General features: G+C 35.9%; 1 protein-coding gene across 1 annotated transcript; it reads right to left on the reverse strand.

Annotated features, from left to right (window-relative positions):
• Positions 1–19,865: 19,865 nt before the first annotated feature.
• Positions 19,866–24,146, reverse strand: LOC101957575 (selection and upkeep of intraepithelial T-cells protein 8). Its single transcript, XM_078027760.1, has 3 exons — positions 24,071–24,146; positions 20,577–20,924; positions 19,866–20,251 (listed from the first exon to the last, which is right to left on the reverse strand). Exons 1-3 carry the CDS (start codon positions 24,144–24,146, stop codon positions 19,866–19,868), a joined length of 810 nt encoding a protein of 269 aa, XP_077883886.1.
• Between the last annotated feature and the right edge of the window lie 2,862 nt (positions 24,147–27,008).

A 27,008-nucleotide genomic window follows, 5' to 3' on the forward strand; every position in this document is an offset into this window, starting at 1 on the left:
AGGGGAGTGAATGCAGTGGTTTCAGTTTTCTTCTCAGTCAGGAAACTGAATATAGGCAAATCTCATGACAATAGCTTAGATTGATGATTTTTGTAAAAGAATTTTAATGAGCAATTTTTTTTTTGCTTTTGCAAGAAAACTGTTTGTTCAAGTGAAGAATTTACTGTCCTTAGAGGTGAGCTGTTTGATTAAATTAGTATTCAAGAACTTCCTTAGTTAAGAAATATAAATGCAGGTAGATTCAGTTCTTACTGAATTATGGTTACATAATTCTAAGGTCATCATAATTTCTCCCGACACAGCATGATATTATTCTTCCTTTTGTTCTGACTTCTGTTGTTTCTGGGCTTTTTTTCTTTTATTTAATGTTATGTTCTACTTATGTATCACGTTGCCTTTGCATATTTCATTCTGCAGTTTCCCTGAAGTCTGCCCAAAGTGGTTATGCACTTTTATCTAATCAGTATAAATCGCCTGGCGCACCCTTGTTTGTTTGCTTTTATATTTTGAAGATGAGCTTTATAAATCTTTCAACTCTGGGAAAAAAATGCTATGGTATCTTTAAGTGTTGCCATTTTGTCAAAGGGGAATGAAGAGAATATCATTTGTGGCTTGATTGGAATAGGAAAGATAATAGAATGAACTGGACATTGCTTTCCTCTGTGATATATAAATAAAAGACCAATGTAATTCCATAAAATGTACAATCAGAAGAATAGGACACTGTACTCTATATATGTATAATATGTCAAAATATATTCTACTGTCATCTATAACTAATAAGAACAAATAAAAATAAAATAAAATCAGGAAAAAAGGTATTGTCACTTTGTGTTTCATTATTACTTATTTTTTTTGTAAATTAAATTAAGAGTGTTGTATTTCTCATACTGTAATGTGCATCTGAATCCCTGCTGAATATATATTATTTTAAATTACTTTTATTTCTTTTTTTTTTCAGTACTGGGTATTGATCTCAGGGCTTCACATGTTAGCAAGTGCTCTAAAAAAGTGGTAGTTTTTGCTATTGTATTTTCGTTTTTGCTATTGTATTTACTTTATTCTCTCACAACTTACTCTTTCCTTCTCAAACTCTTCCTGATGTGACATTTATCAACTGACTTTTTATTGAACTTATGTGATTATAAAATTCTCACGAACACTCCCTTAAGTTTGTTTTAATTGTTATTTTCCCGTCGCCCAAGAATTCTCATCATGGCATTCTGTATTTTATCTTTTATTACCAAAAACTTTAAACATATAAATACATAAATGTAACATGTATAATCCATGTTCCCATTACACACTTTAAATAAATATTAACTTATTTCTGATTTTAACTATACCCTCACCCACTTCACTAATTTCTATATAAAATTAAAGCAAATTCTAAACATTGTAATTTCATTTACAAATTTATCAGTATATCTCAATAAAGAACAAGATTTTTCCAATATAGCTATGATATCATAATAAAACCAAAATTAATATTTCATTAATGTGATCAGAGGTACAGATAATACTAATATTTATAATTGTCTAAAATTATCAAAATTATTTAATGGTTTATTGTTTTAAAAAATATCCAAATATATAAATAAATTTTGACTGGATGATGTGTTAGTCACCTTTCCATTATTATAACATGAATATGAGTTTGTCAATTTATAAAGAGAAAAGTTATATTTTGGCTCACATATTTGGAGCTATGTGTGACCAGATGAACCTATTGGTTTTAGGCCTCAGGTAGGGAGGAAGCACATCATGGCTGGAGAAAAACCTTAGACCTCATGGCCCAGAAACAAAGGAGAAAAACCAGTCCTATTATCCATTTTGAGGATACACTCACTATGACCCAAAGACTTCGCACTAGGCCTCACCTCCTAAAGCTTCTACCACCTCCCAATAGCAACAGACTTGGGACCAAGCCTTACTACATGGACCTATGATGGACATTTGGGATCCCAACTACAATATTTTTTCCCAAGCCCCCAAAGGCACATGCAAAATAGATCCAGTCCATATCCCAAGATTTCCAGAGTCTAAACTGTTGAAGAATTTCTCAAAAATATCAGTCCAAAATCTTCTCTGAGACTCAAGACAAACTCATTTCAGAGCACTGTAAAAGTAAAAGTGAAAGTTATATACACCCGATATACAATGGAGGAACAGGCACAGGATAAACATTTTCCCCATTCTAAAAAGGAAGAACAGGAAAAAATAATAAGGAGACCAAAGCAAGATTGAAACCCAATAAGGCAAACATTAAATCGTACAGCTTCAGGTTGGTCATTGAGGGTAAACTGTGGTGGGATGTGGGCTCCCAAGGGCTTGGGCTTCCCACCTTTATGGCCTTGCTGGTTGCAGCAGCCCAAATGACCTCTCTTAGGCTGGTTTTCTATGTCGTCTGCAGCTTCCCTTTGCGAGGGTTCCACATGCTGGCCTCCCTTATCTTCTTGGTTCTCCATTGTAGCTTCACTCTCACTGTTCCATATAGTACCTTGTCAAAGGTTGGTTGCCAGAACTATGACCCTGGGACACATTGCCTGGCTTCCTTTGAAATTTTGATGGAAATAAGTTATGACTCCATAACGCTGTGTTCTGCCTGCATCATGTGTGTGAAGCCAAAGTCTGTTGCCAGTGTAAGCTGTACTTTGGCCTGCTTGAGACCTGGCCATGCCAGTCTCTAAGTGCCTTGATGGCTGAACATGGGGAGATGATTTGCTAGGTTGCCCTTGGAGGCTCTTCTCAAAAAAACTTTATCCTGAAGTCTTTCAAATAAATTTGTATCTCTAAATCTCTAAGCCTGTGATGATTGTGGTTTTGTTAATTCTTGAGATACTTTCAAGAATAGTCATCTTTCCAGTTGTCCCAAAACAAAGCACTTGGGTTACAATCTGCAGCCTCCTGGTCCAAACCCTTATGCAAACTCATTTTCTGACCAAGGTGTGAATTTTTCAAATATTTCTGCTCTGCTCATTTTTTTTGCTTCTGATTCCCATTCTAAATTTTACTAACATCAGCCACATCACCACCTGAATGTAGGGCTGCCTTGAAATTTCTTCATTCTAGATAAACAAGTCCATCACCTTTAAACTCAGCCTCCCTCCAAGTCCCAAGGCATGGGCAAAAGGTACCCAAACTTGCTTTGTCACTTCCATCTGAAACCTCATCAGCGTAGTCTTTGTTGCCTGCATTCCTATTAACATTCTGCCTTTCTGAACTCCAGCCAGAATTATCTGTTAAATTCATAATCATATAATACCAGTCCTTCTTTTTTTAAAATTTCTTACAATAGTGCAGTCCTTCATTTTTCTAGTTTGCTTATTTTCATAAGCCTTTTAATTGCTGCAGCCAAAATACCCAACAAGAACAGTCTTAGAGAAGGAAACCTTTATTTGGGGGCTCATGATTTCAGAGGTCTGATTCCATAGACAGTAGATTCCCTTGCTCTTGGTCCAAGGCAAGGCAGAATGTTATGACAAAAAAAAAGTGTGATGGAGAAAAGTGGCTTAGGACATTACACCAAGAAGCAGCAAGAAAGAGAGCTCTCCTCACCACGACAAAATATAAAACCCAAAAGCTTGCTCCCAGTGACCCACCTTCTCTAGTAGCAGACTACCTGCCTATAGTTACTGTTAGGGTTTGCACGTGAGGTATCACCCAAAAGCTCATGTGTGAGACATTACAAGAAGGTTTAGAGGGGAAATAATTGGATTATGATAGCCTCAACTCAATCAGTGAATTTATCCTGTGATGAGATTAACTGGGTGGGAGGTGAGGGTGGGCAGGATGTGACTGAGGAGGTTAATTATTGGGGGTATGCCTTGGGGTATATATTTTGTATCTGGCAAGTGGAGTCTCTGTCTGCTTTCCATCGCCATGTGAGCTGCTTCCCTATGCCACACTATTGTGCCCTGATGTTCAGCCTCACTTCGAGCCCTAAGGAATGGAGCTGGATAACAAAGACTGAGACCTCTGAAACCATGAGCACTCAGATGACATTTTTCTGCCCTGAAATTGTTCTAGTCAGATCTTTTAGTCACAGCAGCAAAAAACCTGACTAAAACAGCTACTACCCACTTAATGGTTTTCAGTGGGTTAAAGCACTGATTAGGTTAAGGTTTTCATAACAATCATTTCACCTCTAAACTTTCTCACATTATCTCACTCATGAGCTTTTGGGGGACACCTCACATCTAAATATTAACATTGATTATCCAAACTTTTTCCAAATTTCTTCCATAGATCAATTCCAAAGGCTCTTCCACATCATCAGGTATATGGCAACGGCAATGACTCCATTTCTTGTCATCAGTGTGCTGTGTTAGTTAGCTTTCCATTACTATAACAAATGCTTGAGTTGATCAACTGATAAAGAGTAAAAGAGTATTTTGTGTTCGCTGTTAGGAAGGTTTTACTCCATGATTAGGTGGACACATTACTCTTGGTCTCTGGAAGGGAGGTAGCACATCATGGTAGCAGTACATGGCAGAACAAAACTGCTTACCTTATTGTCAGAAAGAAAACTAGAGAAGAAGGGGCTGCTTTGTCCCTTCTGTGCACTATGACCCAAAGACCTCCTGCTATGTTCCTGCTCTTAAAGGTTCCATCACCTCCTCATAACACCAGACTTTACCACAAAGAAACTTTGGTTGGGGTGGAAGGGAATTAAGATCCAAACCATAGCAGCTGATATGCTTTTACATCTTCTTTTAACAATAATCTCTTCTTCATCTTCCATTTAATTTTTTTAAAAACTTTAATGAAGATTTTGAAACATTGATTACGCAATCTTCTATGTGTATATTTTTCTGATTCCATATCTGTTATTGTATTATATTATTCTTTTTTTGATATGTCCTAAAAATTGAAAATTGCAACAGAATTTTAATCAGACTTCAGTTTTTACTTATTATTTATATATTTAGATAAGAAGACCTAACAGGTAGTGTTTTTTTACATCTATAAAACTATAATCTCTTGTTATCACTCTTTCTGTAATATTAAAGTCATTGATATTCAGTGACTAAGGTTATGAATATATGGTAATCACATGATGGGTTCTTTCCAGCTCCCAGTTCACCCCATGAATACCAAAATCTGTGGAAATCCCTTATATAAAATCATTTAGGCAGACAGAAAGTGCAGCCGCACTGAGATCAGCACAGAAAGCAGAGGCTTTGCTTGTGGGCCACCAGACTGAGCTCTGGACAAAGCACAAGGTCACCCCAGCACCCCCAACCTCACCAAACACCCTACACAGGAAACAGACGGAATCCATCTTGGAAAACCTTACTCGCCATCTATCAGTGGGCGTGGCTACCAGCGCAGTTCTGCGGCTGATCAAGTACCCGGTTCCCAACTCCCCTACCTCCAGCTGAGATAACTCAAGATTTTTCTCACAAGCTTTTGGGGGGGGGCATAGCTATCAATGCAGAATAGCAACTGTACAGGCACCTGGTTTCCATCTCAGAGACTAAGAGTAGGGAGGCTCCAGGTAGAAGTTCAAGTCCTCTCACACTGGCTACCTCCACCACCCTGAGCACAAAGACTTAAGCCAGGAATAGACAACTCCACCTATTGGAAGAAAAGAAAACAGAATTCTGAGAGACTTTTCTTTTCTTCTTTTTTTCTTTTTTTTTTTCTCTCTCTTCTCATCCATTCTCCTCTACCCTTCCCCCTTGGGTCCTCACAACCTCAACATATGTGAAACCAAGAACTTTGCATGAAATAGGACTTTAACAACTGAATTACCAGAATAATATAATATAGAGGAATTAAATATGCTCCATCTCCACCCTTTTTTTTTCTTGTTATTTTCTTTCTCCCTCTCTCTTTTTTCTTTCTTTCCTTGTTATTTTTTCTTCTTTCTCCCTCTATCCCACTTTCAACCTCCTAACTTTTACTATTTATACATAGGGAAATTTTCTAAATATAGATAGGAGTTTGAATTGATTCATTCTTCTGTAACTTACCCGTCTATTTATTAGAGTTCTCCTCCCAAGTTGCTAAGTTAGATTAACCCCATACCCTCACTCCTTTCCCCCTTAACATAACATCCTTCACCTGACCCTCAGTTCTCTATACACCACCAGAAATGGTATGCCTTTTATAAAACTAATGACTATATTTTAAATAATAATTGAAGCCAACATCTGTAGACATAGAATCTAATTATAAATGTATTAATAATGAAAACTTGCTCATAGATGATGTACTATTGATATTGGGAACTGGTAACATTGTCTTTCTACCCAAAAGAGAGGTTTTGGAACTATACAAGAGCAATATAAAAATATAGGGGAAAAACATTAACACAACAGTTACGCAAAGCTGGAAAGAAACGTGAGCAGTATAAAAAGAAAAGGAAACAAAGGACCACAAACAATGCAGGTCAATTTAACATTAGAAGAGGCAACATCTGCAGCAAAATGAATGTCAGATAAATATTTCAGGATATACATGGTCAGATGATATGGAGTCTCAAGGAAGACATTAGACAGCAAATGCAGACAATGAAAGATCACTTTGACAATGAATTACATAAACAAATCCAAGAAACAAAAGAACAATTCTACAGGGAAATAGAGATTATACAAAAAAAACCAAAAAACAGAAATCCTGAAAATAAAGAAAATAATAAACCAAATTAAAAACTCAAATGAGAGTATCACCAGCAGAGTAGAACACTTAGAAGATAGGATATCAGACAATGAAGACAAAGTATATCATCTCAAAAAGAATGTAGACAGCTAAGTGAGACTGATAAGAAACCACAAGCATAAATCCAAGAAATATGGGATAACATAAAAAGACCAAATTTAAGAGTTATTGAGATACAGGAAGGTATAGAGGTCCAAACCAAAGGAATGAGCAATCTGTTCAATGAAATAATATTTAAAAACTTCCCAAACATGAAGAATGAAACAGAAATCCAAATCCTAGAAGCCTACAGGACACTGAATGTGAAAAATCACATCAGATTCACACCAAGGCACATTATAATGAAGATGCCCAACATACAGAATAAGGAGGGAATTTTAAAAGCCACAAGAGAAAGGAAGCAGATTACATTTAGGGGTAAACCAATGAGATTAATGGCTGATCTTTCAACACAGACCCTGAAAGCTAGAAGATCCTGGAGCAACATATTTCAAATGCTGAAAGATAATGGGTTCCTACTAAGAATCTTGTATCCAGCAAAACTAAGCTTCAGGTTTGAAGATGAAATAAAAACCTTCCATGATAAAGAAAAGTTAAAAGAATTTGCAGCTAGAAAACCGGCACTTCAAAACATCCTTGGCAAAACATTACATGAGAGGAAATGAAAAATAACAATGAAAACCAACAGCAGGAGGTAGTACAGTAAAGGAAAAACTAATCAAAGAGGAAAAACAAATCATGTTAAATAACAAAAATAAACAAATATGGCTGGAAATACAAACCATATCTCAATAGTAACCCTAAATGTTAATGGCTTAAACTCACCAATCAAAAGACATAGACTAGTAGACTGGATTAAAAAAAAAAATCCAACAATATGCTGCCTACAGGAGACTCATCTGATAGGAAAAGACATACACAGACTGAAGGTGAAAGGTTGGGGAAAATTATACCATTCACATGGACCTTGGAAGCAAGCAGGGGTGACCATACTCACATCAAATTAAATTGACTTCAAGCCAAAGTTAATCAAAAGGGATATAGAAGGACACTACATACTACTCAAGAGAACCATTAACCAACAAGACATAACAATCATTAATACATATGCCCCAAACAATAGTGCAGCTATGTTCATCAAACAAACTCTACTCAAGTTCAAAAGTCAAATAGACCACAACATAATAATCATGGATGATTTTAACACACCTCTCTCACCACTCGACACATTTTCCAAACAAAAGTTGAATAAAGAAAATATAGAACTCAACAACACAATAACTTAGACTTAATTGACATATATAGACTATATCACCCAACATCAAGCAGATACAGTTTTTTCTCAGCAGCAAATGGATCCTTCTCAAAAATAAACCATATACTATGTCACAGGTCAACTCTTAGCAAATAAAAGGGAGTAGAGATACTACCATGCATTTTTTTTCTGATAATAATGGAATGAAATTGGAAATCAATGATAAAATAAGGAAGAAAATTCCCTACATCATATAGAGAATGAACAATATGCTACAGAATGAACAATGGGTTACAGAAGACATCAAAGAGGAAATTAAAAAAAATTCTTAGAGGTAAATGAAAACTCAGACACAACATATCAAAATCTCTGAGACACTATGAAAGCAGTACTAAGAGGAAAATTCATTTCATGGAGTTCATTCCTTAAAAGAAGAAAAAGCCAACACATAAATGACCTCAAACTACATCTCAAAGCCCTAGGAAAAAAGGAACAAATCAGCAGCAAATACAGTATAAGGCAAGAAATAATTAAAATCATAGCTGAAATCAATGAATCAAAACAAAAGAAACAATTGAAAAAAGTTGACAAAACTAAAAGTTGGTTCTTTGAAAAAAGAAATAAGATCGACAGACTCTTAGCCACATTAACGAAGAGAAGAAGAGAGAGAAGACAAATTACTAGCATAGGGGTTGAAAAGGCAATGTCACAACAGACACAGGAAATAGAAAAAGAGGGAGTACTTCCAAATTCATTCTATGAGGCCAATATCACCCAGATTCCAAAACCAGACAAAGACACCTCAAAGAAAGAAAACTTCAGACCAATATCTCTAATGAATATAGATGCAAAAATCCTCAATAAAACTCTGTCAAGTTGGATACAAAAACACATCAAAAAGATCATGCACCATGATCAAGTGGGATTCATCCCCCGGATGCAAGGTTTGTTCAACATATGGAAATCAATAAATGTAATTCATCACATCAATAGACTTAAAGATAAGAACCATATGATCATCTCAATAGATGCAGAAAAAGCATTTGACAAAATACAGCATCGCTTTATGTTCAATACAATAGAAAATCTAGGGATAACAGGAACTTACCTCAATATTGTAAAATCTATCCACGCTAAGCCTCAGGCCAGCATAATTCTAAACGGAGAAAAACTGAAGGCATTCCCTCTAAAATCTGGAACAAGACAGGGATGCTCTCTCTCACCATTTCTATTCAACATGGTTCTTGAAACACTGGCCAGAGCAATTAGACAGATGAAAGAAATTAAAGGAATATATAGGAAAAAAAGAACTTAAACTAGCATTATTTGCTGAAGATATGATTCTATACCAAGAAGACCCAAAAAACTCTACGAGAAACTTCTAGAAGTAGTAAATGAATTCAGAAAAGTGGCAGGATATAAAATCAACACCCATAAATCAAAGGCATTTATGTATATCAGTGACAAATCCTCTGAAAAGGAAATGAGGAAAACTACCCCATTCATAATATCCTCAAAAATAATAAAACACTTGGGAATCAACCTAACAAAAGTTAGGTTGTAAAGATCTTTCACCTCTTTTAACAAAAGAGGAGAAAGATCTTTACAATGAAAACTATGGAACCCTAAAGAGAGAAATAGAAGAAGACCTTAGAAGATGGAAAGATATACCTTGCTCATGGATAGGCAGAATTAATATTATTAAAATGCCTTACTACCAAAAGCACTACACAGGTTTAATGTAATTCCAATCAAAATCCCAATGGCATTCCTCATAGAAATAGAAAAAGCAATCAGGAAATTCATCTGGAAAAATAAGAGACCCAGAATAGCTAAAGCAATTCTATGCAGGAAGAATGAAACAGGTGGTATCGATATCAGACCTTAAACTATACTACTGAGCAATAGTAACAAAACAGCATGGTACTGGCACCAAAACAGGCTAGTAGACTAATGGTACAGAATAGAGGACACAGAGACTAACCCACAAATATACATCTATCAGATAAAGATGCCAAAAGCATGCACTGGAGAAAGGATAGAATCTTCAACAAATGGTGCTGGGAAAACTGGAAATTCATATGCAACAAAATGAAATTGAATCCCTATCTCTCACCGTGAACAAAAGTTAACTCAAAATGGATCAAGGATCTAGGGATTAAACCAGAGACTCTGTGTCTAATAGAAGAAAAAGTAGGCCCTAGTCTTCATCATGTGGGGCTAGGCCCCAAATTCCTTAATAAGATGCTTATAGAACAAGAATTAAAACCAAGAATCAACAAATGGGATTGATTCAAACTAAAAAGTTTTTTCTCAGCAAAAAGAAATAATATGTGAGGTGAATAGAGAGCCTACATCCTGGGAAGAAATTTTTACCCCTCACACATCAGATAGAGCTCTAATCTCTAGAGTATATAAAAAGCTCAGCAAGATGAGTACACAAAAAATAATCCAATCAATAAATGGACCAAGGACCTGAACAGACACTTCTCAGAAGAGGACATACAATCAATCAACAAATATACGAAAAAATCATCATCTCTAGCAATCAGAGAAATGCAGATTAAAACTACTCTAAGATACCATCTCACTCCAGTCAGAATGGCAGCCATTATGAAGACAAACAGCAACAAGTGCTGGCGAGGATGCAGGGAAAAAGGTACACTCACTCACACATTGCTGGTGGGACTGCAAATTGGTGCAGCCAGTTTGGAAAGCAGTATGGAGATTCCTTGGAAAACTGGGAATGGAACCACCATTTGACCCAGATATTCCTCTTCTCAGAGTATACCCAAAGGACCTAAAAACAGCATATTACAGGGACACAGCCGCATCAATGTTTACAGCAGCACAATTCACAATAGCTAAGCTGTGGAGCCAACCTAGATGTCCTTCAGTGGATGAATGGATAAAAAAAAAAAATGTGGCATTTATACACAATGGAATATTACTCAGCAATAAAAAAAAGAATAAGATCATGACATTTGTAGGTAAATGGATGGCATTAGAGAAGATTATGCTAAGTGGAGTTAGCCAATCCCCAAAGAACAAATGCCGAATGTCTTCTCTGATATAAGGGGGGTGACTCAAAATGGGGTTTGAAGGGAGACTAAGGGAGGAAGATTACCTCTACATAGGGAATAGGGGTGGGAGGGAAAGGGAGGGAGAAGACGAATAGCATGGATTATGAAAAGAGACCCTCATCACTATACAAAATACATGTATGAAAATGTGAATTTGGTGTCATGTCTTATATATAATCAGAGATATGATAAATTATGATATAATGGTATATTAAGAATTATAATGCAAAATAAATAAATAAATATTAAAAAGAAAAAATAAAATTATTTAGTAACATAAATACTAAGCAGATAGTTATTATACTATATCATTTGTGGACTAATGACAAAAATGTCTCTATGTGTTCAACACAGGCACAATTTTAAAAATATGTTTTTGATCTGCAGTTGGTTGAATCTATGAATGTGGACTTATAGATACAGAGGGCTAGCTATATTTTCAAATTCCTTTCTTCAAGTAGCCTTACTATGCAACAGTAACATGACCTTTATTTTAAATTAATTTTTGAGTTCTAAATGAATTCTTTTACTTATATCTTATATATCATTAATATTTTTTTAATATTCTGATTTCCATTTTGGAACAATTTTTCATAGACTTAACAGTCATAGTGCATTTTATAAATCCTTAACTATTTGTCGCTTTTATTTATGAGAAATTATTTGAAATAGGTAAAATTGCAAACTCAAAAAATACCTTTCCTCTCATTTTTTTCTTCTAACATCTAGTGATACACATAATATGGTCAATGTTGATTTAATACTCGGCCCTTAGGGGAAATTTAACAGGAAAACTATGGATATTGCTTATGGCTTTATGAATTGCAGATTTATTACAAGAGGTGTTGCGGGAATCTTATATGTATGGACATGTTAACTCTCATTTATATTAGAAACAACATTTTAGAAATAAAACGAGAGAATAAAATGAGTCATTTCCAACTTAATACCTACCACTGGGATTCTCTGGCTGAACAGAAGTGTAGAATAGTGAACTTCCCTCAAAGAGGTGAAGCGAAGGAGGTCAAGGACATTTAAGTAGGATTAAATCTTAGAAATTTTTCAGCGAATTAAATATGTAAAAAAAAAAAAAAAGGAGGGTAAGTGGATCTATCTAACACAAAATGTGCTTGGAGAGAACTGAATTGCATTCTTTTGGGAAGGGTGCCAGAAATAAGAGCTGTCAACTCTGTCTACTTAATAGGAGGAGAATGAAAAACTTGGGAAGCAGAATTATGATTCCGTGTCTTATTAGCTGAAAGACTGGGCAAAAGAAGCTGAGTCACTCTCTTATTTTAGACAGAATAGAAATAAGCTCACTCAGAGAGGGGCAGACCACCATTTGTCCAAAGAATATTAATGAATAGCTTCAGTAAACACATTTGGGGATTTAACCTTTCATCCTCTTGGGAAACAGGTGAAAACCTTGGCTACAAACCAGCTATAAAGTGGGGCCTTAGAAGGCAGTGTAAAATAAATATGTATGAGGAGAAAGAGTCATGACTCTTCCTGTTCACTTACCTCTTAGACTCCATATTAGGTATCCAATTAGTATGGTGAAAAATACTGTCAGGACAGCTACTCCAATTATTACATCTGTCATCCAGCTATTGTACAAGGAAAACAAAGGATCTGAAATAGAGACTGAGAAAGATGCAAAAATTAGGAAATATATGAGAATGAACTAGAGGGAAGGAATGTACAGAAATAACATTTAATATTAACTTTACTTGTACTTAGAATTTATCCTTTAGAATCATTATTTTACCACTTACAATGGACTAATTCAATTAATCCTTGAAACAGCTACATAAAATGAATTTTAAATATCCTTTTGTTACTCTCCTCTTTATCATCAACTTTGAGTTGACCTTGTAAGTGGATGAAAATTTGGGGAATATTGGGATGAGTAGAATGGATTTGGGGCACATACTGGAACTATATAACAACAAATTAGAAAACCTGGAAGAAATAAATAAATTAGAGGGAACACACATAACCTATCAAGACTGACTCTAGCCAAACAGATCATGATCAAGTAAACAGATTAAATCAATAATCAAAAAAGTCCCAATAAAGAGAATCTCAAGACCCTTTGGTTCAGAAGCGAATTATGCCACACAGTTAAAGAATTAATACCCAACCCTTTTTAAATTTACTGTTTTTAGATACATGTGTCAGTAGGTTACATTTTGACATATGAAGTGCAATCCATCCTTCTTATATTCTCCAAAAAGATGCAAGAAAAGGATAACTACCAAAGTCTTTTTTTTTTTTTGAAGCCAGCATCACCAGATATTAAAGCCAGGAAAAAATACCACAAAAACAAAAAGAAACACAGGTCCATATTACTGATTAACACAGTTGCAAAAGTCCTCAATCAAAAATTGAGGAAAGTGAATTCAACAGTACATTAAAAGAACAAAACTTTTTGACCAAGTGGGATTTATCCTGGGAAGCAAGAATGGGTTATGGGAAGCAAGAATCATGATGATACACTGCATTAATAAAATTAATAATAATCATAAAATCATCCTATTATGTGCACAAAAAGGATTTGACAAAATTCAACACCCTTTTGTAATTAAACCTGTCAACAAATTAGGTTTAGAAGGGACTTATTTTAACATATATGTGTTACAGATGACATCTGTTTGCAGATGACATGATCTAACAAAATATAGACTACACATGCTTACCCACCCCTTCCAACACATACGTGCACACACACACACACACACACACACACACACACTCACACATAGAGACACACACACATAAATGAATTCAGAAAATTCTCAGGATAAAAATAACCTACAAAAATCAGTTACATTTTATATACTAAGTAACTCAAAAGGAAATAAAGAATTTAATACCATGTATGGCCATATAGAAAAAAAAAAACCTACAAGTAACACCATACTCAATGGTGAGAAATTGAAACTTTAAGAACTAAAATAAGGCAAAGATGCCACTGTCACCACTTCTATTCAGCATTTTACTGAAAGATAGGAATTCCATAGTACTTTCATGACTTCTATTCATCTTAGTCCTAATAAGTGCAATAAGGCAATAAAAAGAAATAAAATGCATCCAATTGGGAAGAAAGAAGTAAAATGGTGGAGGCATTCTGTGCCCTGGTCTCTCAGCTCCTTGCATTCCCTCCTACAAAACCTTCAAGAGTGAGAATTCACACTTGATTGAAATGAAGATGTCCAGTGAACTTTGGCTTAGGTGCTCCATTCCCCACCCCCAGTTGTAATTGGGTGCTTGTCTTTTTAATGTAAGTATATTAATTTTCCTTTGACACTAAGGAATGGGGCTTTTTATTCATTGGTTTCAAAAGTTCTGAGGCAGGTCTAGGCAAAGGCCTACCTAAAAAGAAGATGGAAAATGAGGCAACAGAGGGCCCCCTGCTGGTGTCCACTCTAACTCTAAAATTGTCCTTTATGATTTGGAAGCAATGCTTCAAATGCGACAAAAGTATTTATGGTCAGTGATAAAACTGTCCTGCCTATACATTTCCCTTAGCCTCTAAATGATGAAAAATTGTGTCAAAGTCACATTTTTAATATAATACAATATAATATATTTATATTACTTCATTAATTTTACCTCTAAATAATGACCATATTTCATAAACAATTGATCCACACAAGGATTTCGGTTTCATAAACTTCCAGAAATTGCATTCAAATTTTGGGTGTACGTTAGTATTAGAGCTGGAAGGAGAATATTTATATTTGACATTGTATTTTAGTGTAGATTCTAAGACACAAATAGATAAGAAATTTTGACTCAAAGTCATGGATGTTCACAAAAAAGGAAGTGAATCCCCCAAAATATTTAAAGAATGACTAGATTCAACCCTATTTTCTGAAGCCAATATGTAGCAGAAGGAGATCTGTCCCCTGTATGGTTGAAAACAGTCAGAGCAGCTTTTGTCCTTAACACCCACAACAACTTCAATGTTGGAATTTGATCCTCTGAGATGCCACCCAGACCACAGTTCAGCCTGGTGCTGATGAAAGCCTCACATAGCCTTGACTGAACAATACCAAGAGGTAGATTTTAAGGAAAATAAGAGCAACCAAGAGCATCCACCACTACCAACCCCACTTACCTCTGATCCGGAATGGCACATACACAATAAGAAGGGTCACAGAACAGATCATGCAAAACAGGAATTGAGCAGTCATTGAGTTCAACCCAAAAAGACATCGAGGAGGACCTCTAAATAGATATTTACATATACCCCCTAGAAGAGAGAGAGTTAAACATTTTTTCATATATTTGTTGATGGTTTGTATTTCTTCTGTAAAGTGTCTGTTCAGTTCCTCAGCCCATTTATTGATTGGGTTATTTGTTTTTTTGATGTTAAGTTTTTTGAGTTTTTTTATATATCCCAGAGATTAATGCTTTATCTAAGGTGCATGGGGTAAAGATTTTCTTCCAATTAGCGAAATGCAAATCAAAACTACACTAAGACTTCATCTGTCTTCAGTCAAAATGACAATTATCAAGAATACAGGCAACAATGAATGTTGTCAAGGATGTGGAGAAAAAAGGTATACTCATACGTTGCTGGTAGGACTGAAAATTGGTGCTACCATTATAGAAAGCAGTATGGAGATTCCTCAGAAAACTCAGATGGAATCACCATTTGACCCAGCTATCCCACCTCTCGGTTTATACCCAAATGGCTTAAAATCAGCATACTAGAGTGATGCAACCATGTCAATGTTTATAGAAGTTCAGTTCATGATAGCTAAACCTAGGTGTTTTTCAATAGATGAATGGATAAAGAAAGTGTGGTATACATATTCAATGGAATATTACTCAGCTTTAAAGAAGAATGAATTTATGATATTTGCTAGTAAATGGATGGAGTTGGAGAATATCATGTTAAGTGAAATAAGCCAATCCCAAAAAACCAAAGGCCCAATGTTTTCTTTAATATGTGGATGCTAATTCACAATAGGGTTGTGGTACTAGGGAAGAATAGAGTTACCTTAAATTAAGTAGAGGGGAGTGAATGGAGGGAATGGCAGGGACATGAGGATAAGAAGAATAGTAGAATGAAACAGCTATATTACTTTATGTATACATATATATGACTACATTACCAATATGATTCTACATGTACAATTAGAAAAATTAGAAATCATACTCCATCTTTGTATGATATATCAAAATGCATAAATGCATTTTACCATCATGTATAACAGTAAAAACAGCTTTTTTTTAAAAAAAGAGAGTTAGATTAACAAAGAGGAATATGGGAATCTGGAGCATCTCTAGCCTGAGGACAACTGTCTGAAAAAGCAGGAGTTATTGTCCCATGACAACTCAACTTAGGGCTTATTTAGTCTGTGAGTTTGGTTTGTAGATGGTGGCAAGTGCTATTAGACTAGGTGTGCAGATCCTGTAGAGCTAGGAGGTGTGTTCTTTCCTAATTTGTACCACCTACTTCAGCAGAAAATTAACTTGGCTGGGATAACTAGATTCCTAGAGATTCTGAAGATTCCTAGAGATTCTGAAGATTCAGGCTTCGACAGGGTAGCTGTGCCAAAACTGATCTGGCTAAAAGAAAGAATTTCCTAGGATCCACAGACTCAGGGACCAGGAAAGATCTGGCTTCTTAAATGGTAAAAGAAACACACTTCATACCTCTGACCTTAAATGCCCTGTCCAGGTACTCATGGTTACAAGCTAAACAGACATGGTGAAAATGTTTTCCCACTGAATTATTTATCTCTGAAACATTTAATCTTTGCTTTATATCACCTTCCAGAAAAGAATGACTCCAAAATAGTTTTTGTAAAGCTTAATTATCTGTAGAGTTCACAAGTAGCTTCAGAGAACTCAAGTCTCTAAAATACTTTCATGGGAAAAACAGAGAAGGCTGGTTTCAGAATTAGACATAGTGTATGGAAGTGATTTTGACATCCAAAGACAATAAATTTCACACAATCACTATGAATTAGACTGTCTCATGACTCAATGACCTTCCCAAACATTAAGATGTAAAAGAACAGCCAAGGGCAGTGGTACCACGCCTGTAATCCCAGTGGCCTGGAAGGCTGAGGCAGGAGAATTTCAAGTTCAAAGCCAGTCTCAGCAAAAATGAGATGCTAAGCAACTCAGTGAGACACTGTCTCTACATAAAATTCAAAATAGGGCTGGAGATGTGGCTCAGTGGTCGGTCGAGTGCCCCTGATTTAAATCCCCAGTACCGCCCCCCCCAAAAAATTATTTACTGACAAGATTAATTTATCACTGAAGAGTTTGATGTAGAAGTTGAATCAATTTCATTTAGATTGGACTATTATCTGATATTATCATATTTGATTGATTTTTTTCAGGATTCTGATCTTTTTTAAACCTTTCGAATCTTTGCACAGAAATCACCACTCTTGCCCTTGTTTTCTTTCTACTCCATTTTGTTGTGTTTTTAGGAGGAAAGTCAGCCTCAGTGTGAGACTTAGTTCTGAAGGTCAAAGAAACTTCCCTTGGCAAATCAGAAACTGACCCAGAGGCTGGCTTCCAGTGCTACAGCACAAGGCACTTGCTTCTGAGTCCCTTGGAATAGCTCATAGCTTCTCCACAGCACTGCTGCTGCTCTCACCATGAGTGGGGAAAAGAGCCACGCAATCATGTAGGCACACAGAGAACCAGTGGTGGCACCTAGAATACAGCACACCCCTCTGAGAGATCTGTGATCCCTGTTTGAAAGGGTGTCCAGGAGGAGCATCTGGAGCTGGATCAAGAGGGAAGACGGTGAGAGATCCTCAGGCCCTGAGTGTGGATGCACCACTATTAGCTGTGAGGGAAAAGAGGGGTCCAGACCTAGCGGCTGGGAAGCTTTCCTTACTTAAAACATCAACAGTACCTCTCACCAATGCTCATAAAGCACCTCTGGGTGGGTAAGAAGTCCTGTGGCTGGATTTCACCTTGGCACTGAAAACACAAACCCAGATGGCCTTAAAACTCCTTGACTTAGAGATGGAAGTCACTATTGAACAAATCCATCCATGATAAACTTGGTTCCAGAGATGGTGACTCCCGTGCAAAGTGTTCACTGGGCTGACCTTTGCACTTTGCTTTTAAGTATGAGTAGAGGCTCAGGGTTCTTCCTGGAGGACCCAGCCTCTTGCACAAGGATGGGGCATTGGCTCTGGTGTGAGTGGATCATCAGGGGCTCTCCTCTAGGGTGCAGGGCCAGAGCCACTCTGTGCCCTTACAGCTCCCACTGTGACTGGCCGATGTGAGAGTATGTGGTTCACAGGCCGGTGGCATTAGAGTATTTCCTAATATTCTTTTACAAAACAATGGGGTCTTTACAAAATAAGGGTGTAGTTTCTTAACAAAATAATGGCATCTTTGACATTTCACATCACTTCATTTCTACTCTGAAAATTCTAGAAACGTAAGACTTCCATGTGACTTCTGTTGGGTGAAGAAGCAACATTATTTTGTTTGTTTCTGTGGTTTATTTTCAGTCCATGAAATAGTCTGTTAATATCTGTCCTGTTGACACTCAGGCACAGATCCTTTTTCCACATTTTAGCAGTTACCTGATGAATTTAAGCCACCTAATATCACTGTGTAGGGCAGAATGTGCTGTGGCTGTGCAGAAATGAGAGGCCCACAACACATGGGCCGGAGAGGCAGCCGGACACATTAAAACGGCACATACTTGCTCTCCTTCTTGCTTTTTTGTTGTTTGCTTTTTTATGTTAATTTTGTCTCCAGCATAAATTTCCCACTCTAGTAAAAACAACTTTCCTAATATTGTGCAAGCTTAGGATAATAGAGCTCTTACTTCTTCCTTTGGAGAAACTATGGATTATTTCTTAAAAGAGGGAAGGACTCCTTCAATTTTCAGTGTTCATTTTTTTACTCCTTTAATACCCTGAAGGAGTACCATGGGTCTGAAAAGATCAGGAGACATCTATACTGACCTCATCCCCCAAAAGCTGCCTTGTCTTGGGAAGTCCATAGTTAAAGGTGTCAAGCTCAACATTTCTAAACTGGAAAATAAGCCACAAATCTTCCCATGTGACACATGATATTGGAAGACAAACGTCATTCAGCTTTGCCTACATATGATTTAGCCATCAAGCTAAAGCCCCTAACAATCCCCCCCCTTGTTGCATCGGTTACCTGTTTCTGTGGAAAAGGAAAGGCCCAAGGAGACCAACAACAAAAGGAACAATATACATGGAACAGAAATTATAAGATTCATTCTAAGGTTGTCCTTATTAAAGAGGGCACCTGAAAGAGAGGACAGAAATGACATCCATGAAGTGACATCTGAAGGTACATTTGCCCCACTCACCACCTTGCTCCTATAATCAACCCTTATTTCTCCACAGAGGTATTACCTAAGGGTTCCTTTGTTGCACACAGGGAACATCCTTCTCCTGACTGGCCTTTGACATCCATCCACAATGACTCCAAGAAGTGAGCAATAAGCAAATAACCAGATCCACATTTTACTTACTCCTGATTCTATTGGCATCTCTCAACATCTAATTATCAATGACCAAAATAATCTCTCTTTGTTGAATTTTCAGGAATTTTTAAATAGTAGTACTCATGCTAAATGTTTTTCCTGCTGCTAAAAATGTAAGATTCACATAAAATCATGAAATATGATAGTATTCATTTCTAAGATAAAAAAAACATAGATTAGAAAGATCAATGACATCCTTTAAGTAACTGAGCTAGAATTCTGTTAAACTGACACATAAATAGGGTCTAATGAAACAATGAACATTAAAAGCCTTTAAAGCTCAATGTATGTTTCAATTGTGATTTGTCATTGTTCTTGTAATATTTTCTTCTAAATCCTTCTTCTAAGCATCTGATAACATCCGTATTACCAAAGCCCATAACAATGATAAAGAGTCACATTCAAAGGGTGTTTGTGAATGTAGTAAGCTGCTAAAGATGGAGCACTCACTTGCTAGGATGATGCTTGTTCGTTTCTCTTCCCCTGTTACAGGGTTGCAGACATAGCACATAATGCTCTCTGACTGGTTTCTGAGGAGAAGAGTCATCTTCATGTGGAACAATCTGGCTCCATCCTGTGAGTAGGATTTTGATGAATGTGGAACGACCTCTCCCCTGCTGTTTCTCCACTCCATTTGGGGCTGTGGAAACCACCCTCCCGAGTTACACTCCACCATGAGTCCATCACTTACAGGAACCTGGATATGAATCTGTGTCTCCAAGCCAAGTGCTGATGGAAATGAGAAAGAACCATCAGACAGTTATTGTATTGAGGTTGGATCGGCAAGTTGAAAGGAAGAAGTCTCAATCATGTGTACTGCAATTTAAAATTCGTAAATCAAATCTACATTCCATCTGCAAGTCACATCAACTGATCACTCTGTAATGTCTATTCACTGCAGAGTGTATTTTTGCAGTAGATATACGAGACTTATAATACTTGAAACTTTTTAGAATATTAAAAAATAAATAAGAAGCATTGAGATAATTTTCCTCATATTTCAGCTTATTGTGTCAAAAGAGCTTTGTTGTACAACGTTCCACAAGCAACATACCTGCCACGCTTAGGTTCATGCCGGCTGCATCACTGAAGTCAGTATCCTTAAATGAACACCTGTATGGTCCACCATCAGAAATGCTGACATTATGAATTTTGAGGGTCACTTTACCCTCCCCCATGGCCTCTTTCACAAACTCTGTACGATTTACATATTCAGGGGCAGCTTCTCCATTTACTTCATGACCGCCTCTGTATAGGTAAACAAGCTGGGAATTGTCACCCTTGAACCAGCGCACCTCCATGTGCTCTGCACTTTGTGGTGGGGACAACTGGCAGCTGAGAGCAGCCTGTCCTCCTACTCTAGCCACCAAGTGCCCCTTGGGAACAGTCACCATCAGTTTCTCTGCGGAGGAAGAAAGAAAACCAAAATAAGTTATAAACCAGTAACAACCCTGTTGCTAGACACTACTTGGAAGGGCACACAAAATTCTGCCCAGCAGACCTAAGCTGATCTAAATGTTCAGCTCTGATCACATTCCTTCAGATTAAACCAATATTTCATTTTTTGGAAAAACCAATGTTACTTCATTAGACTTTCAAAATTATATTCATTTGGCAGATTCTGGGAGATGGTGGAGTAGGAAGCACCAGCAACCTGACTCCCCAAACAACCGTATGGGTAGCATCTATCTTGTGTAAATATTTGGAAAACTCTGGAGCCTATTTAAGTCTCACAACTTAAATAGGCTCCAGAAAAATTGTTTAATGAGTATAGAGTTTCAGATTCACAAGATGAAAAGTCCTCTATCAATAGATGATGGGGATGGTTATACAACCTCATGAATGTATCTAATGCCATTTAACTATACACTTAAAAGGGTTAGGATTATAGATTTTATGTTATGTGTATTTTCCTACAATAGAAAATTAGAAAGTATATTAATTTAATCCTTATCTCTTATAATCTCTATTATTTACAGCATGTTTCTGAGAGTAGGAAAAACAGTAGAATACATCAGCAATAATAGAAATTTAACAATGCTTTGCAGCTAAAACCATTTGAGCAAAATTTAGGATTTTTATATAGTATTGCTGGGACGAAAATTATTGTTCCAAAAATTTACTTCATACGTATATAAAAGAATTTCAAATATTCATACAGATTTCCTTTTAAAACATTTTTTTAGTTGTAGATGGACCCAATATCTTTATTTATTTTTATGTGGTGCTGAGGATCAAACCCAGTGTCTCAAGCGTGCAAAGCAAGTGCTCTACTACTGAGATACAACCCCGGCCCTAGATTTCCTTTTTAGAAGGAAGAAAAAGTGAGAAGACACAGAACTTTAGGGGAGAGCAAATACATTTTCAGCTTGACACACTCACTATAAAAGAACATTGTTTTGATTTTTGTATGGGAATAAGAAAAATTACTAGCCTAAATAAAAACTTTAATAGAATATCTAATTAAAAATAAACAAAAAATGAGAATTAATCATAAGTTAACATTGGTAATTTAACAGCTAGAATAACAATAGGTATATTAGGCAAAATAAAATGTGAGATCAAAGCATTCAACAGATAATGAGGATATTAAAGTTATGGTAAAACATATTTTAAAGATTTCACTACAATTATAGTTAAATGTATAAAAACTTCAAAAATACAAGAATTGCTTTACAAAAATAAAAAGAGGAGATTTTTAATATAACTTTTCAATGAGCAAATCTAGTAGAACCTGATTTCAGCAGAACCTCATTTCTTCCAAGGAAAACAACCTAAATAACCGTCTGACTAGACTTTCACTGTCCAAGCAAATCCACACAGAGCGCCAGTGAGACTCTCAGAACTGCTTTCAGTGTGTGGTGCCTTCCGTGCAGCGATGCCCTGTGGGTATGGATCTAAGAGGTGATGTGAGGAGCAAGGAGTCAGTGATAACCAGACCCGTCGCATATGCTCCATTAACCATGTCACAGAAGTCAAACTCTGTCTTTTTTCCTCCCTCTCTATTTTCATTACAATCTCCTCCCATCTTTTCCAAGTAAATTCCTTTAGGCAATTTTGATCACATATAACTCTGTTTAGTATATTTTTGCATCTGCTACCATGGAAACAATTCTTTCACTGAAGCTCACGACAGTGTTCCTCTCTCAACTTGAGGTCACAACTAGGTCATTTGATAGCTCTAAGCCATTGGTACATTCTTGATATAAAGCCTAATGATTTTTCAATATTTACAAATCATTTTTGTACCTCCAACCATAAAACACATCATTTTAGAAAGTTATTTTATTGGGCTATCTTTGTTACTTTGACCTCAAGGTTTTGTTACAAAAATTGGTTATTTTTTCTAAGTTTGTAATAGTATGAAAAAGTTTAAATAGAAAGAGAAGTATATATTCAATAGAGTTAATAACATAACTCTAAAACTGACCTAACAGAGTTTCTTGGGGGTAATTTATATTATATATATATATATATATATATATATATATATATATATAATTTTAATATAAATTTATATATAATTTTTTAACATTTCTTTTTTATTCTTTCTTAGAATTCATATCACTCTACTTACATTATTCAAGTGTTCTTAAATTTTATCTACTCTTTTTTTATTAGGCCCCATAGCATATTAATTACAGTTGTTCTAAAGTCCTGGCCTGATAATTCCTATATCCTCATCATATCTGAATCTGGTTTGCTTTCTCACTTCAAACTACGGATTTGTCTTTTAGTATATCTTGCAATTTTTTTGTGGAAAGCCAAATATAGTGTATGAGTAAGAGAAATTCTGGTGAAAGCTTTTTAGTGATGAGGTGATAGGGTTTGGGGGGAGGAGAAGCATGCTGTGGTTCTCTGGTTGGATTTCAGTTTGGGTGAGCCTGTGCTCTTGGGCAGTGAGCTTCCTGAGTGCTTCTCTGCATGCTGCCCCCTCTTAAGTGGGACAGGATGGATAGAGGAGCCTGGAGTTAGATATTTCCTTTCCCCCAAGTTACTTAGGTTATGGAACTCCAAAAGGTTGGGTTCTGGCAAAATAGTTTCTCTTAAAGACAGTGCTTATTTAAGGCAAATATGTACCAGAATGATTACTTTTCTCTTCTCCTTACTAGAAGCACAAAGAAATTTTCTCCACATTTACTATAAGAACCTAGTGGAAACCCTGGAGGTAAAAGGGACAAGTGTCCTGCCTGCCCTGGGCTTCTCTGGATTCTTTGGCTCAGACAGGCCCACACCTAACCTCTAGCGATTGAAGAATTACAGTTTAGATTTTCCTGTCCTGGTACTGATTTCCCCAGAGGTTTCTGCTTACGGATTTCTGCTCTAGTGGATTCCTGCACCTGTCTCTCCCTCTGATTTGGAGATCAGTGGTTTGCCCTGTCATCTCACTTTTCATGGATCTAAGAAGAGTTTCTGATTTTCATTTGTTTATCAGTCTTTCTCTTGATATAACAATGAAGTGTTAACTTTAAGCTCCCTCCAAAAGTTAAGAGGACACTAGATTTTTTCTACAGCTGAGACTGATGTGGAAGAAGTAGATGTTCTTACCTGAAGTTAATGTCATCATTTGCAAGAGAATCAAGCACATATAGTATCCAGAAAAGTAGGAGGATGTAGGCTCCATCATATCTGGAAAAAAAAAAGACTGGAATAAGGTCACAAATTGTGAGATATAATGTAGAGATTGCATGAATATATAAGATTTAATCGAGAGTATAAAGAAAGATGACCTCAGACTCTTTCCTCTTACAAATTGACCTTTCTCAGTGCTCAATAAAATAACCATGTTCCCTCACATTGTTCTGATCAAGAGAGGGAATGAATATGGGAATCACAAAGGCACAGGAGCCAAAACGTGCATTGATAACGTAAGAAGAGTGTTTTGGGATTCATAAGTTTGAACGTTGAAACCAAATTTGGTTGAACTAAAACACCTTGTTAAAAGTTCTATATGTTACTTCTAACAAATGAAACATGGCTAAAAGGTTTTAACTAGTAAAATTTAATGGTCAAACTTGCACTTTATAAATATGGAAGTGGTTTTCTGATTGAGTGGCTGAGTGTTAGAACAAGCAGCACTTGCATCATTACATAAGAAACAAACTGGACAAATTGCAAATTGGTGACTTTTCTCAACTCATAAGAGAAGTAATGTTAAGGGCAAATGCTTAATGTGAAGTTGGGAAAGAAAAGTGACTGCAAGATAAAACACAACTTAAGATTTGCTAACTTTGGAAAGAGTCTGAAGGATGTCACATAAACCCACAATAAGATTTACTTAGAACCTTTAAACAAATTGCTAGAGTTTGAATGTATGCTAATGTATGAGTATTAGAAACTTTGGGAGGAGCAAATATAAGTGTTCTTTTGCAGATCTTTACTTCAGGAACTCAGCTACGAAAATTCTGACCAACTTTTCTCCTGTTGCTGATTGGAGGGGAAAAATTAGGAATATATTGTTACTAGTTTCATAACTAGATACAAAGTATTATTTAAAATCCACCCTATATACATTCATCTTCCCCAAAACTGAAAGCTTAACATGACAGGGAAGATCAACAAAAATTTAGCCTCTGGGCACTTGTGTAAACTCACTGAAACTGGTAGAGAGGAACAGGGATAAAACCTTCTAGTTTTGAAGGGTTTCTTAAAACATTTAAGTTGCTATAACAAAATACTTGAGGTTGGGCTATTTGTAAAAAGAAAAGGAGATTTGTTTATCTAACAGTTCTGTAGGCCCAAGAATATAGCACCAGCATCTTTTTAGCTCCGTGGAGAAACTTGTGGTCGAGAGCATCACATGGTGGGAGTCTGTGCAAAAGACAGATGTTCCCCAAGAGGGAAACTAGTTAAATGAAGGAGGGATACATTCTTAAATTTAAAAAGAAGAGAGGTTTTCTTTTCCTTACCAGTTTATTAATATGTAAGAAATATTTAATGTTTGAACAGAATAACCTATAGAGATGAGGAAGGTGCATCTACACTAAAAAAAAAGAAGAAGAAAAAGAAAAAGAAGAGCATCTTTAGCAGAATAAATTTAGATAAAATATGGATTGTTACTTGTTTTAATTGCTCCAAAAGATAACTAATTGTCTAATGCAAAGATAGTAAAAATATAATGAGATTTATAGCTTCTGTGAAAGCAAACTAATTGAGGATTAAAGGCACAAAAGATAGGGAAAAATTAAGAATATATTGTTACCAGTTTCTAGATACAAATTATTAAAGTACTTTATGAAGATGGATTTAGATAATTCAAAATGTATATTCTAAACCCTAGGACAAAAACCACTGAAATACTTTTTTGGGGGGAAGGGACTCAGGAGATTGAATTTAGGGGCATCAACCACTGAGACACATCCCCAGCCCAATTTGTATTTTTTTAAATTTAGAGACAGGGTCTTGCTGAGTTGCATAGCATCTTGCTTTGCTAAGGCTGGCTTTGAAATCTCAATCCTCTTGTTTTAAAAGGTAAAAAATAAATCAATAAAGGAAATAAAGTGAACTATTAAAATTTCTCAATTAAATCCCATAAAGGGTGAAATGCAAAATAAAGAAAAAAATAAAAAATGCACAAATATAAACAGGGATCAGGGTGTGTTTCCATCCAACTCTGTCAACAAACATTTAAAATGGCAATGATCTAAAAAGACAAGTTAAAAGTACAGATTATCAAATTGAACAAAGCAAGACCAATTTGATGCTGGCTTCAAGAAAACCAATTAAATATAAACACATAGAGGAATTAAAAGAAAAGAATCGAGAAAGATATGCCATGAAAACTCCAAAGAAAAAGAAAACTGGAGTCCTTATATTAGTTCCAGATGAAGTCGTTTTTCGATCAGGAAAGATGATTAGAGATAGAGACATCACATAATGATAAAGGGGCCAGTAGTCCAGGGACAATCATAAATGCATATGTGTAAGACAACAGAGCTTCAACAATATGTAAGGTAAGTAATGATAGATCCCAAAGGGAAACTAGTCATATTGACAATCAGTACTGATGATTTTAACACTCTATTTTGGTAACTGATAGAACAAATAGGCAGAATATCAATAAGAAAGGAGGAAATGTATATCAATTAAATTAACCTAATTGAAAGATGTGGAATACACTCCAACCTGTAGGAGAATATACATTCTTCACAAGCATACATAAATTGTAAACCAAGGTGGATTAAATTCTAAACTATAAAACAAAACAATCCTTAAATCATTTCAAATATTTGAAATCATTAAAAGTATGGTCTTAAACCATATGGTGCTCAGCTAGAAATCAGAGCAGAAAGATATCTGGATAATCCCCCAATATTTGGAATTACACAGCATATGTCCTAAATACAGAAAAAAATAATTATAAAAATGAAGCAGAATTAATAAAGTTGACAACAGGAAAGCAATAGAAAAAAATGAAATGAAATTCTCTCTTAAAAGAGCAGTTAAAATTGATAAGCCTCAAGCCATGCTAAAGCAAATTAGATGA

This window comes from Ictidomys tridecemlineatus, chromosome 11 (assembly GCF_052094955.1).
Source record: "Ictidomys tridecemlineatus isolate mIctTri1 chromosome 11, mIctTri1.hap1, whole genome shotgun sequence".
NCBI classification, from domain to species: Eukaryota; Metazoa; Chordata; class Mammalia; order Rodentia; family Sciuridae; genus Ictidomys; species Ictidomys tridecemlineatus.